This window comes from Prosopis cineraria, unplaced genomic scaffold, assembly GCF_029017545.1.
Source record: "Prosopis cineraria cultivar Desert tree isolate PC_DT_omini unplaced genomic scaffold, ASM2901754v1 PC3, whole genome shotgun sequence".
In the NCBI taxonomy this organism is placed as follows: domain Eukaryota; kingdom Viridiplantae; phylum Streptophyta; class Magnoliopsida; order Fabales; family Fabaceae; genus Prosopis; species Prosopis cineraria.
Window position 1 is genome coordinate 45,626,662 of NW_026555334.1, and position 15,644 is coordinate 45,642,305.

At 35.3% G+C, this 15,644-nt stretch overlaps 1 protein-coding gene, 1 long non-coding RNA gene and 1 pseudogene across 2 annotated transcripts; 2 read left to right on the plus strand and 1 right to left on the minus strand.

Moving 5' to 3' along the window:
- LOC129305652 (pectinesterase 2-like) overlaps window positions 1–877 on the plus strand; it is an 8,740-nt pseudogene extending 7,863 nt beyond the window's left edge.
- Window positions 878–2,750: 1,873 nt separating this feature from the next.
- LOC129304790 (protein RADIALIS-like 3) lies at window positions 2,751–3,048 on the plus strand. Its single transcript, XM_054944586.1, is given in 3 exon segments — window positions 2,751–2,786; window positions 2,788–2,808; window positions 2,810–3,048. Coding segments are annotated over 3 exon segments (279 nt in total). The 3' UTR covers window positions 3,032–3,048.
- Window positions 3,049–12,900: 9,852 nt separating this feature from the next.
- Window positions 12,901–14,852, minus strand: LOC129304808 (uncharacterized). The gene is made up of 3 exons (XR_008591784.1): window positions 14,731–14,852; window positions 14,073–14,161; window positions 12,901–13,249 (listed from the first exon to the last, which is right to left on the minus strand). It is a non-coding gene; the product is annotated as an uncharacterized LOC129304808 (long non-coding RNA).
- Window positions 14,853–15,644: the final 792 nt, after the last annotated feature.

Genomic DNA, 15,644 nt, shown 5'->3' on the forward strand with positions numbered 1-15,644 from the left:
CATGCAGCCACCTTGGCTGATGGCTTCATTGCCAAGTCGATGGCATTCGAGAACCCGCCGGGCCTGAAGGACATCAAGCAGTTGCACTGAGGGTGATGGGCGATCGCTCAGCGTTCTTCGACTGTGCCATCACGGTTACCAAGACACACCTTGTACGTTGTACGCCCACGCCAAACGTCAATTCTACCGCAATTGTGAGATCTCCGGCACAGTGGACTTCATCTTCGGATACGGCAGCACCTTGATCCAAAACTCCAGGATCATTGTCAGGAAGCCCATGGATAACCAGCAAAACATCGTCGTCGCCGACGGCACTGCACAAAAGCAAATGCGCACCGGAATTGTCCTCCAGAACTGCCAGATCATGGCCGACGCCAGCCTCACCCCCGACAGTTGACAGTGAAGTCATACCTGGCCAGACCATGGAAGGCATACTCCAGGGCTATCTTCATGGAAAGTGAAATCGGCGACCTCATCAACGCCGACGGGTTTCTTCCATGGATGGGCAACTTGTTCCTGGACACCTGCTTCTTCGCCGAGTACGCGAACACGGTTCCTGGTGCCGCCACAAACAGCAGGGTCAAGTGGAGCCACGGCGTCCTCTCCAAGGCTGATGCTACTCAATACACCGCCGAACCTTGGCTTCAGGCGGGCGCCTGGTTGCCCACCACCGGCATTGCCTTCGACAGTGGTCTCACCAAAGCTTAACTCATTCGTTTCCCCCACATCCCCCACATCATCGACCAATTCATTTTCATCATTATTTCTGCAGGAGGTTTTACCACCAATTCATTGCACTGTTGTTACTATTGCTATAATATTCTGCTCTCCTGCATTTGCAATGGAGAGATGAGTTCAATAATATATTATTATCCTACCTTTTCTTTTTTTTTTTTTCTCATCCAGATGTTATCGAGATCCATTTTCAAATGTGAATACAAACTATTGGGAGGCCCAAGGCTTTCACCCACTTCTTCCTCCTAAATCCAAACCAACAATTTGTCCAAAAGCAAAATCCAAAACCAATAGAGTCAGCGGCCGCATCAATTTCATCCTATTTTATTTATAAAAGCTATTAACTATTTATTAAGGAACTTTTGCACAAATGACTTATATTATAAGACCAAGTAAAAAAATAACTTACTTTTTTAAAAATTTTAAAAATAGCCTTTTTAATGTTTAGATTATAATTAATTTACAAAATTACCTTTTTTTTTAATATTGCTTTTTTGAAATGTCAAAGATTCAAAATGCAAGAAATCTATGGAACAAGAGAGACAGATATGAAAAGAAAAATAAACTCGACATGAGAGAGACAAAAGCGACATGACAGAGCAGTGTGAGTGAGCCACAGTCACAATGACAGAGACAAATGCGAGGTGAAATAGATCGACAGTATTCAACAAAACAGAGCACACCGATAGGAAACGAAGCTACATATCATAATTTTTTTATTTTATAAGTTTAGGTATTTGATTCTTTATGATAAGTTAAAAGTTCAAAATTTTTTGTAAACCATGTTTAATCTGCTTTTGGCAAATGATTATGTGTTTTTTCATATTACTGATTTGCAATATTACATTATTGACATACAACTGTATATCAATTATAAATAAATTTATATCTATTGTCTAATTATATTGATCTACGATAGTATATCGCTGATATATAGTATATCACTTATATGCTATCGCAGATCAACTATCAATGAAAACTTATCGATTTTTTTATCATTGATATACAGTATCAATTAAGTAGTATTGCATATCAGTAATAGAGTTTCCTCTTCAATATCTAATATACTCTTCATAATACATGAGAAAAATAGAGAGTAAGAGAGAGGAAAAGCTCTGCAATGAGGATGGTAACCCAAGCAAATCAGATCAAAATTCTAATAAAGAAAAGCATTATACGAGAAATGAATATAATGATTCAGGAAAATCAAATGAAAAAATTTATTAAAAATATATTCAGGATAATAAATCAAAAAAGGAGCTAGCAATCACAATACAATTTTTTATAATAAAATGAAAGATCCAGTTAATTAAAATTAGTTAAATCATATATATTAATATTTTATAATAAATTTATTTTGAGGATAAAAAAAAAAAAAACATATAATTGATTTTATGAATGGGTCATATTTTAAAATATTCAAAAAATCTCATATATAATTTATAAGAGTTGTATTTTTTGAGACCATTGAGCTAATCTTCAAAAAATCTAAACATTGTCAGTAATGAAATTTTTTTAATAAAGATTTTTCCTAATTATTTTTCTGGCCACCCTTCTTCCTATCATTCAACATAAAAGTAAACAAAACTCCTGTTACACACACACACACCACACACCAAAATTCCACTCGATGCCGGCTCAAATGTTCCATCGCCCTCTACATCGATTGGTATAATTGAAAGCAAAACATTATTCATAATAATAAAAACAACGCTGTGCAAGAATGGATGATGAGTAGTTTATTTTGTCGATTTTCTCATCAACAGTTTCCTGTTTCGGCGCAAAATGATATACTCTCATTACAAAGTGACGTTTGCGTTAATAATTTTCCCTGTTGAGGTGTAGACTTTAGGGCACGAATGAGACAGATGAATAAACATTTCCCAATTGTACACACATTTCAAATCATGAGACGCATTGAAGAGAGGTCCTCTGAGTGCCAGGACCCTCACAAGTCATACACGGTGGCAGTGAATGCGAAGGTATCAATATCATCGGGGCATCTCAAACGGGACATGGATGACTGTAGCAAGGTTTTGAGAGGATGGAGTTTGGGAGGAGAACAAATTGTTTAGAGTTGGCATTGGCGGTGGTAGACAACCAATACCCAGATCGTTGGGAGGTGATCGCGGCCATGATCGGAGGAAATAAGAATGCAGGGGACGTTCAGGAGCACTACGAGACCCTTCTGGAGGATTTGCATCTCATAGAATCAGGAAAGCTCGATCACAAGCTTCCACAGACTCAACCCTGTCTTCTGCTCGAATTTACCCACTCCTTGTGCTTGTCTGATTAAAGACATATATGCAACCATGTCAATCTGTGGTTTTCCCCCTTTTCCTTCTGCTCTTTCTTTGCCACGCATGCATGGTTTTAACTTCAACTGATGTGCTTTTCTCGATTTCTGTTTCACGTTAGCCTTCAGGACTGAGGCATCACTGGTTCTTACTGTAACCCATGTATTCGCTTCACATGTATCAGACCATTCTTAAAACTTGATCGCCCAGCGTCCCTAGCGAAAGAAAATGAAATAAAATGATAATAATATAATCTCTCTCGTTCAATGCAACTAATTCAAGCCAAAAGTGCGTAAAAGCTTAAAGAAAAAATATGCCTGGTTTCAGCCGAGCGCCTTAATTCAGAAAGAGGAGAGATAATGGAATCCGGTGGGGTCGTGGCTCGTAAGTTCACTCCCCATAATCCTCTGTTTCGAAACGGCTAATATATTCTGCACTGAATCATCTGTTGGATATACCCTCAGCTGTCAAAAAGTGAAAGATCTCGACCTATTTTGTTGTTTTTTTATGGAATGTGTATAATTAATTAATTATATCAGATGCAAATCATCAGGTGCAGGCATGCTTAAGCAACGGGCTGCATCACGATCACGGCAATGTCAGATGTAGCTGCAAAAAATTCAGCAGATAGAATATTGAGGGCACATGGAAAAATATTGTACTGGATTAACTCCAAGAAGATGCATTTTCCAGTTTAAGGGAAACAAATTTGAATTGATTTTGACAGATGCAGCAGGATTGATTCCAAAATCCAAGGCCAAAACAGAAATGGAAAACGGCGGCAAGGGACCGAACCCATGAATTGAAGGTTTGAAAAGGAAGAAGCAGGATTGAAAAATGAGAAGAGGAGACAAGGAAAGAGGCAGAGCCAGGGAAGAGGCAGTGCATGAGTGAGGCCACAACAGATTTCTTGTCTCTCACTTCGTCAGTTGCTTGGCGTTTGTGTGTTCTGTTGATAGCTCCATCCATGCTCTGCCTTTTCCCAGCCTTGTCCTGTCTCAGAACTCCTCCTCGGGATTACCTCCCCTTACCTCGTCCACAAAAATATAAGCAGCTTCTGTGCAGTACAAAACTTTCCCACCCAATAGCCCACTCCTTAACTTCTATAAAAAACCTTGCTGTTTAATTTAAGCGCCCATGCGCTCGAGTGCGTTTATGATGTAATCCGACTCTATATGTAATATAGCAGTAGCATGAGGTGATTGGGTTGTATGTAGTACATTCGTGTACTGTCGTGCTCCAGTTCAACGCTTGCCCGTACTACTTACTTTTCCAAGTACTACATTGCATATATGCCTAAGATGTGAGGCCAAACTGTACTGCTTTTTAGCCCGGTAGTACTTAAAACTTCTCTCTGCTATTGCTATAGTACTTACTTATATTGAGCTTTGCTTTTGCTTACTAGATGCCAGCTTAAATTCCTGCACCGTCAGCCTTGGAGTATAATTAAAATGAATTAGATATCTGTATATATACTTGTCTTTTGATCCAAATTCCCATATCTACCCTGCTCGGAATGGGTAAAATTAACCAAGGTCGTCAGAATTTTTTACTTTATATGGCACATGCATATTTTTCACTTATATGACCTACTAAAAATTTATCTTGAATTATTAGTGCGCTGGCAATCAAAGTTTATAGCTCTGCAGTGAGTATATTCAACTACGAGCATTATTTATAATCAAAGTTTTCTAGTTTTATGTATTGGGATTAGCTTTTCCGCTAAATGTAAGTCAGACTCATGAACTGGCTCTGCTTTCATCAACAAACCAACGTTCAGATCCCACGAAGCATGTTGTCTAGTGTCAACGCGAATAGCATCAAGAAAATGTGAAGGGCTTTTTTTCTCCCCAAAAAGAAGACGACTTATATATATATATATTATATATATGTTGTTAGGTGTGAGTGGATCCACCACCGAAGAATTTGAAGCCAGAGGGACACCAACAGCAGAAAAGGAGTGATGAGCTATCCTGAGGGAAGCGGAGTGTGGTGGATAGCCCGCCAACTTGGGCTTCAGAGTCCTTTCGTGCCCAACCCATGTTCAGCCCTAGGTTCACGAAGCAACTCAGCTCTCTCTTGTGCCTGGGCCCTGGGGATTGCCATCAGGATTGCAGACTTGGGAATCTTTGCTCATAATTTATTTGCCGCCTCGTCATTCTCCGCTAGCAGTCAATAATTGGCGCGTCTAACAGGGATATCAGACAATGAAACCTTCCATCATTCTGGCCACGATCAAATGGGCAACGCTGAAGCTGAACACACAACACAAGCCCACCAGAGCGCCGCGCAATGAGCCGATGATACGTTTTAAACATTAACAAGCTCCAAGAGGCCGAGATTTTCTACAAGATATATCAGCTTAATGATAGATTAACGAGTTTTTCCTATTCATTGAGATATTCACATTCACAATAAGATTCAAATCTACGTTTTTATAGGATACGAGGTTAATCCTCACTGATTATATCAATTTTGATCACGAGTTCTTACTTTTACCAAAATTTTGAGTTCTTTTTTAAATTGATGAGCTGCATAAACCAAAAAAAAAAGTTACATTATTTATATTTATATCTTGAAAATAATATAGCGCTAATTTCTTCTCAATCTCCTTTAAAAAGGTTGTCGTAGTAGCAGTCCCAATAACACTAAAGTATAAAACTATGTGTAATTAGAGTTGTTAATTAGGACTAACTCGGCTCTAAAAGGCCAAGGTCTAAATAAATTAGTTCTAATAAGTTCGATTATGCTTTAAGATTTCTTTTATAAAGCCTGGCCTTAGCTCTTAGGGCTGAAAGGTCAACCCTCAAGGCCTCGGTCCTTTTTTTTTAACTTTTTTTAATTTAAAATTCTAAAAAATATTTATAATCTTAAAAAAATTTATTATATATACAATTAAATTTAAGAAAATAATTTAAATTAATTTACACCATGATAAATAAAAAACTTCAACATTCATGTCTAATATTAAAATAACAATATCAAAATTAATATCAATAAAAATTAAACTTGGCTAACATTATTAACTAATTTTAATGAATGAATGAAGGAGGGATGAACGAGTCTAGTGTGTTTATTTCTTTTAGTTATATATTCAATCTTATGTTTTTAAAATTATAATTTTTTAAAAAAATAAAAGGATCAGTCTTTTTATTTTCGAACTTAAAAGGATCAATCTTTTTAAGTTTGAATTATCATTTTTTCTTTTAAAATAGAGACTTAATCTTAATTATTTGCAAGTTTAAAAGAACCAACTTGATAGATTCGACCTTAATTGACAACTTTTAAGTGTAATTAGTCCATTTTTTTTGGAGGGTTGGGGTGGGTGAAAGTACTGGTCAAATAACTTCCTGAGAAGCGCTCTACTCACCTTATAATCCCTGCCTTGACAGTATAAATAAATGGAAGTAAAGGAATAGTGAATGCATTGTAAAGGATAGAACCAGGACGACCGTTCCTCGGACACCATCACATTGTTGAACGACGTGATGGTCTTCGTGTTGTGTGTATGCAGCTGGCTATCCATTACCCTCTCAACTTAGCTGGAGAATCGGAATCTTTCCGTGTTAGTTGAGATCTATGGGACCTTTCAAATTTCAATCCTGTGCGTTTATTCGGACTGACCTCAGTGACCTGCAGTATTAAATTTAAAATAAGAGAGAGAGCGTCTAAGAATGACATCATTTCGGAATTTTAACTGATTCCACTGATGAGCATTTTTATTTTCATCCAACCGTTTATCTTGTTATTGATTTTTTTTTTTTTATTGAACAAGCAGCTAGGGCATAATAACTCCTGCATTTTTCATTTTCAGTGTGAAAAATGATAGAAGATAACTTATATATTTAATGTATTTATTTTTAATAAATTATAATAAGTGAATATGAAAACCTTTTATAAATTATTCATTCTATAATAAATACTTGTTATTAATTTAATTAATATATTAATATTCACTTATTATAAGTTAATTAAATATAAATATATTAAGTATATCAAGTCGAACATAAATCTTACTTAATCAAAATGATGAATGAGGATAGCATTCAGAATATGAAAAAAGGAACGAGGCAGCACTTCAGCACGTTCCATAGCTATTTATCAATCTGTATTGTAGTATTGTACTCTTATGTACAGCAGTGCAAGTCGTGAGCAACTCATTGCTCTACCAGGTGGGCTGATCATCCTGGGCTTTGAAAGAAGGCCTGATCATCCATTTCCTATTAACAACACGACATTGTCTCCATTGCTGTTGGGCTGCCAGATCACCGTTATCGTTGACTTCTTGTTTTTGGGCGCCGGGGATGTAAACTAGGGGATCTGGACAGGGTATCATCTAGAAGACTAATCCAAGGTCCCTCTTTGAACTAAATTGAACTTTGTATATTGTGCTGAATTCCATTTGGCTTGGGCATATTGAGTTGGGCCACCCTGACAGTGATTCTTGATTTTGAAAAATGGAAGTATCACTCTCATGAGCACGAGTCTCAAATTGCATGAAAAGATGGGGAGCCTGGGTGGGGAGTAGTTGACTTTCCAGTGTCGGCCTTTTGACTTTTTCATTAACAACCACCCGCAATGATTTCGTGCACTTAAAAGTTAAATTTTAAATTTTAAAGACACGCACCCTATCCTATGTCAATTGCTGAGCGCCTGAGGCCTCTGTTTGCACACCCATAGGCCATAGCATGCCATTAGTGTGTAAACAAAGAGTAAGAGAGATATTGAGTCCTGACCGTTGAATTAGTTGTTCTCCCTCCGAACAAAACAAGTGCGCCACTTTCATTGTTTGTGTCCACGAAACACCAACACAGCATTATAATTAATTCACAATTTACATACCTCGATTCAGATAATAATAATATTGTCACCATTTTGAATTAATTCTGGCATATAGTATATCCTATGTAAACTTAGTAAATGTTTAATTCAACTATCCTTCCATCAATTGGCTGCTTCGAAACAAGCACTTTGACTTTATTTCATTAACAACTAACAAGCACTGAAATAATACAAGAATAATTAGTATTTCATTAGAATACAAAGAGACAATGTTTTTTTAAAAATGGGAGCATGATCTAGAATCTATATTAGTGGGAAAATACCAGCGCTGTTTCAAATGCACATAGACGAGCGGGAACTACGGCAGACAGTATATAGCTTCGATTTGATTTCCCTCTTTTATTTACTCTCGTGGACCATTTCGGATTTCCACGAGAATATGGTACGGGGGTTGAGCATAGAGATGCTTGCCCTTGCCTGGTTTCATGTTTGAGTTTGTTATACTTGAGAAGACAATTTGGATGATTTCGTTCAAAATCTCGATTTTTGCCCGAGTTCACAGAATCTCAAATTTAACTATTCATGTTCTCTATCACTGACCATTTCCGTAAATATTCATCCGCCCGCTTGGCATTAGACATGGAAAAATAGGTAGTTCAATTTTTACAACGTAGTTCTTATAAGCTTAGCTTTTAAAGGCCTAAATCTTAAAGTTTAATTTTTTAAATTTTAATTAAATTTAAAAGCCAACCCTTAATGAAGGGCTCAACGTTGGGCCCTAAAGCCTCATTTTAAAAAATAAAAAAATTAATATTATAAATTAATGTTATTCTTTTAAAAAATAATTTAATTAAATATCATAATATTTAACATTATAATTTAATTTTAAAATTCAACATAAACTAAAAAAAAGTCTACATTGAAAGAAGAATTACTGGAGAGTATTATGAGGGCTAAAATGCCAAAGTAATAGAAAGTCAAGAGGAGACACAGAGTCAAAGACAAGAGGGAGAGGCGAGTAAGAGATGGAGAAAGCTAGAAGGCAAGCAAAGAAGCGAGGTAGCTAGAGGAAGGAAAGGGCAAGGAGGAGAGATTGAGTTAAAAGATAAAAAGAAGCGAGGGATAGAGGAAAGGAAGGGCAAGGAGGGAGAGATGAGTTAAAAGATAAAAAGAGTTAGAGAACTTGAAATGAATAAATGCTTTGAATTTTTTCTTATTTGTCAAATGATGCGTTTTGAGATAAAAAGAAAAAAATAGAACAAAGTTTGGAAGGTTGCTCGAGCTCAAATCTTTTTTTTAGGACTTATTAGAGTTGGATCCAGAAGCTCAATTACCCTAAAAATTTATATTTTTTAAGTATAAACCCTTATTTAAATAGGATTTTCAAGTTCTCTAGACTTAGTTTTTATTTTCAACTTTACTCAACATCCGCACCGAACGAACTAAATTGGTGTTGGTTTAGCATACTCACTTCATTAAAAATTCAAGGTATTTTTAACTAATTAATTTACACTCTCTAATTTCAATGATTTTTAAAGTTACAGATATTTTATATTTATTTTTATCTAATAGAGCATTGTAATTAAATAATAATAATCACACCTTCAATGAAGGTATTTTTTGAGAAAAAAACTTATTAAACACGTTAAAAAACAAAAAAAATGTCCTCTACATATTTCCAACTCAATATCTTAAAAAAACATCTTATAGTTTTAAACGGACAAAGAATGATGTACAGTGTGTGTGTGTGTGTTTTTTTTTTTTTCTGGGCCTGGATGTACGTCGTTGATTAATTTCATCGCTTTTCAATTGATAAAAAGAAAAACACCTTTCAAGGAGTAAACATAAGCTATTTGATAAAAATAACAAATATAATAAGTTGATTTGATTGGGGCCAGAAATAAATGTTAAATTTTTTTGCAAGGAATAAAAGTACCATCTGCTAATGAGTGGTGGAGACGCAATTTTCCTCCCAGACAATTTGTGCCAATTGGGAAAAAAAAGCTGCAAATCCAAACTGTCAGCCGCTTCATTAAAAAAAAAAAAAAAGTAAAGAAAGAAGGAAAGAAATTGGTTTGGCAATTGCTAGAATAATATTGGTCAATGAATATGATTGTTGCTAACTTCATTTACATATGATCCGGCTCAATGGCATCTTTGATAGCCGTAACAATAAATTATGCAACTGACTTTATAATTATCAAGACGAGAAGCTTCGGCATATATTAATCTGAAAACCCGGAACTGACAATTAAGAAATTAATTATTAGTGTTTCAAGGCGGCAATAAAAATGCTCGCGAGGAAATTGATTATCATCATAACATCGAAATAAAGAAGTCAAAGTTGACATTGCCTTTTCCCTTTACAATGGTTATCGAATCCACGTTTTATATGATTTGGTCCTACATGAGAGCGCAGCCGCGTTAGACATTGACGTCCACCGAAGCTTTATTTCATTCATTTTGGAGTTAATTGAAGTTGTATGGGTGTGCCACGTGCAACAAATAAATTTCCGAACCTGAGATGAGCTTTCTTGTGGTGGATGCAGAAAGATTGTGAAGATTGATTTTCCATAAAGACAGCAGCAACAGAGAAGCACGAGATGCAAAAATGCTGGAGATACAGGGTATCGATTTGTCTTGAGAAAGCTGATAAAAAAAGGGTCTGTCTTGGGAAAAAGGAAAAACTTGGGTATGTCACTGACTTGCTTAACTTATTTAAGTACAGGCCAAACAGAGCATGAGACAAGGCGGGCTTCCCGCCTGTTGTTATTCTTTGCCTTGGCCGTTGCTTAATTCATCTCTTGCTTCCTGTTTAGTTCTCGCCAACTAATAAACTATGACGTGGAATAATGTTGTGGACTTCTGCATCCATCCATTCATATCAACATAGAATTACTCCACATTTCCAGTTGCTCCCTCGAGCCTTTGCGTTCTTGCCAACCAGAATATGTCATCATTGTGCTTTCTACTTTAAGCTCCAATCATTCATGTGCGTACCCGAATGCCCTCCGTGCTTGCCTGCTTGCAATATCAATTATCAAATGCATTCATCTTATACAATAGCTTCATTATTCTTAAATTATAGTAAATAATATACTCTTATCCTTAATACAAATCATTCTCACTAATCTCACTGAAACTAAGAAAAATTAATTGCATAATTATAATAGGTTAAAAATTCTCCTTTCTTATCTCTAAATATACGTATTTTAAACAATTGATACGTTAAAATGTTGATCACATTATCAAATTGCGTTTGTTTTAATGTATTCCAAAAATCACGTTACTCAGGTTACGGAAAAATATTAAAAAATGCTGCTTCGAACTTCTAAAAACAAATAAAATGGAGAAAAAAATTTTCTTTTATAAAGATTTATATTTTAAAACAGGGGGAGTACTTTGGTTTTCATCCTTACTTCTGATAGATGCTATACATTTGAAAACGCGTATTTTCTAAATTCTCTCACTACAGAAATTGAGAATATTAATGTACCCAGAATGAAGCAACTAATGTTTCATAATTTTTGTCAAATGACTTGTTTTTGTGGTTATGAAATTTATCTGGAATGCGAATATACTATAAAGGGCAGGAGGGAGTCCCAACCTGCGTAAAATTGCATTTACCGTGTGAATAATTATACTAGGAAGTAACAATTTGCAGCCCCTGTTGTAACTATTGGGTAAATGTATCAATAAAAAAAGCCTCACATTGTTTACATGAATAAAGCTCCTAATATATATATGCTAAAGAATGAATATGAACTAATAAAGGATTTGGAGACAAAGTGGGCTAACACACATAAGACCTATCCATGCAGGGCAATTGCAATTGAAAACAATCAATGATATATTATTTTGTTACTCTTCACAGGAGAAATCTATTCAATTTTAAAGAGTTATCTTGCGATTAATGACGTGTGGTGTAATTGTAACACTTGCCTCGAGTGTTATCCAAAAATCACACAAGTCAAATAAACTAGTGTGGTTAAGGAGTTAATCCTAAAACCAACTTAGGAAACAAACCATTTAAATCACTAAGCAACTATATGATTGCAAAGTAAACATTTAAAACCTTAAAGAAAAATTATAGGTTCTACCTATAGCGCACGGAAGCAAGTTAGACAAAAGAAGGGTAAAAATATGCTGTCATGACAGCATTAAATTGCTGTCATGACAGCCCTCCCGGTTCAACTTCTGGGAGGCGCCGTTCCGCCTTTCGATCTCCGATCGAAGAAATTTTAAAGCTCACAAGTCACATTCAAAGGGTACTATAAGTATATCAAATTTTAAAAAGATCCAACGGTCGGATTTAAAATTAGACATGTTAAAAATTTGATTATTTTTGTTTATCATGACAGCTAAAAAGCTGTCATGACAGCACTTCCGGACCAACTTCCGGAGTGCACCATTTCATCATCTGACCTCCGATCGGAGTGTTTCCAAAGCTCACATGTCACTTTTAAAGAATACTATTAGCATACTAAATTTTGAAAAGATCCAACAGATGGATTGAATTTTGTGCAGGTTATAAAATCAATACTGTAGCTGTCATGACAGCAATTTAATGCTGTCATGACAGCACCTCCAGACCAAATTCCGGAGTGCGTCGTTTCTCCGTCCGATATCCGATCGACCTGATTCCAAAGCCCACATGAAGCTTATAAAAGGTTTTACTTGTGACCCAAATTTTAGAGAAATCCAACGGTCGGATTAAGATTTGGACACCCGGATGCAAAAGTGCAGTTTTTTTGGTAAAAACTATTTTCAAAATTGTCCAAATCTCATCCTAATGGTCACAAACCTGTGGAAACACTTTGGACACGTCAAATAAGATTAAAAACACCTGATAGAACATTCAAATGATGGAAAACCCTCATACATCAAAATTTGACCACCCGGGTGCCATTTCCCAAAATGGACCCTAAACCCCCAAAATGCACAAATCATACAAGAGTGGTCACAAATCAATCTAAATACCATGTATTTATATAAATACATATGCTAAACATTTTCACTTGGCTCAGAGCTCCTTGTGGGGCCTACGCACCCACTCTCTCTATCCAAGCTGTATGTTTGCCCATAGCATACCATTTGCAATGCAACCACTTTGCATTTGCTTATAAAATCACATATATATCAAAATAAAGATATGCTTGTAATAGAAACTTGGTCTACTAAGTAAATCCATCAAAACCACACACCATAACCAAGTTTCCTAGCCACAAGTCTGCAAACAGACAAAAATTCATACACAAGCACACAATCCACACATATTCACACACACACACACAATCACATCCTACTGGCACCCTAATTTTAAATACATTACAATATATTTGCTCAAAAGAAAGGGGTTGCAGTTCTTTACAAATCACAAGCAAACCCCTAGCTTTGCTCCTTTCCCCGTCCACCACTGAATCCTTCGCCTGGACCTAGAATATTGAAAAGAAAGGGGTGAGACAACCACAGTCTCAGTAACAGTGAAATCTACATTGATTATTACAAAGTAAGCCATAATCAAATAAATGAATAATAAATTCAACATAGTATATAATTTAGCCATTTAAAATGCATGAATGCATGACCTAGGCCGGTATGGCCTTTTATGACCAACAGAATGCCCCCTGGCACTCTTTAACTTACAAGTAAACCTTATACCTACTTGTACCTCCACAGGCACAAAACATAATCTAAGGCATGATCTAATCCACCGAACCTCCTATGCCCCTTCGACGTGAATCCTGAGCAGTTAAAGCTAACTCCCTCCCAGAGCCAGCCTGACTTACTCTCCATGTGAGGGCTACCTTGGCCTAGGCACTCAATCTCACACTTCATATGTCGGATTTCCTCCCCTACTGAGAGGTGTCGAACACTCAATACATTAACCACTTTAGTGCACTGAGCCCACAATACGTAAGACAACACTGAGTACTGACAGTGTGTCATAGAATATCAAAAATCCACACCTTCTCATTGGTGAACTCCCACCGAGATCATGCCTTTTACTCTTGTCTACCTTTCCTGCGTATTGACCATTCAACACTCTAAAGTAGTATAATATTTATAAATCTCATTTCCATAAAAACATTGTTATTAAACAATTAGAAAATATATTTGCACTATAATCAAAGTAGTAACCCATAACCCCTTATAAAGCACATTTAATCTTTTAAAACATGTAATGCATGATAACTAGTAATATTTATTCAAAAATAGCTAAAACAAAGTAATAAGAAATATAAATTCCCCTGTTACCTCAACCCTTTGGTACCAAAAGGGTTCCCCTTGTACAAAATAGGGCTCGGCTTGTTCCTTACTTCTCAATAAGTTCCACCAACAATTTTCTACAACATATAAGTGATCCACATCACTTATCATGATAAATAGCATCAATGAAGACTATAACTCATACCACACAACTTGGGTCAATGAGTCATAATCCACCCTAATGGTCCATATATTTAATCAACTATTCACATAGTATCACTTAACCATCAAAACCATTTATTAGCCATCATTAGGCTAATTTCCAATTTATATAATTTTTTATCAATTAAAAACCTTCACTTAGTGTCACCAACTTTCACCATTAGCCCTTATAATGAAAACAAACCTTAATTTAAATCTTATTGGGCTCAAATAGCAAAATTATAACTAAATCAATAAGCTTAAACCATTGAAGAGCAAAAACCCAATTTCTCAGGATTTATTTTGTGTCCAAAACACCTCTTTTCATCCAATTATCCACTCAAAATATTAGATCACTATATAGAAACTCAAAACATGCTCCCTAGGATCCAAAGAAATAAAAGCTTACAAGAATAAAGCCTTTGGGATCAAAATCCAAAAATTTTCTCTTCCAAAAATTGAAGAAAATCAAGAGAAAGAGAAGAGGATTGAAGTAGGAGTTTACTTATCGTGTAGCCGAGCTCGCAACGGTTGCAAAGACTCCTAGATCCGAGCCTAACTCCCTCTCTTTCTCCTTTCTTCTTCCTCTCTCTCTCTCTCACTCTCCCGTTTGTGCGTTTCCTTCCCTTGTTCATTTTCTGCGTTTTCTGCATCTGTTTGCTCTTTAAAATGTTGGTCAAAAATTTTGGAGAAAAATTACAAGAAAGGACCCAACATTTTTTATTATTGCACAAAAGCCCGGGTCAACTTTGGTAATTTTTCCCATAGTTAAAAATCAAATAAAACCAAACTTTTGCTTAGTAAAATTCAAACTCTGGGCCTCTATCAAAATTTCTAAATTTTAATTTAATTATAGATATTTTATTTTATTTTTATTTATTTTTTTTAAATAAATTTGAGTTTTAAAATTTTTAGGATGTTACAGTAATAGCTCTTGAGAATAATGTTTTTGGCATGACTCTTACTAAGAGTATACCTGCTGTTTGCAATAGAGCCTTAAGTGTTTTTTTTTTTTTGCAAGTTAAAGAATATTTTATCTTTAAACATTTTCTCAAAACTATCTAGTGCTATAAACTTTTAGATGTGTAATTCACCCTTCAACATTTAAAAATAGTGCATTGCCTATTATATGGTTAAATTACACATAAGTACCTTAAAATAAAATTCATATCAATTAAATCTCTTATATTAGATATAGATAATAGCTATAAATGTTATTTTATTACTCACATAAATAACCAAAATATGATTTTAACCAACCATTGTTTTAGAGACTTGATCATATTAATTTTTTTATATGGTATTTATTTATAATTTTATGAGTCATTTTCCATAATTTTTAAGTATTTTTTATAATTTTTTTGACCAACTATCAATTAAAATTAACTTTTTTAACATTAAGTTGTTCAGTGTATTATT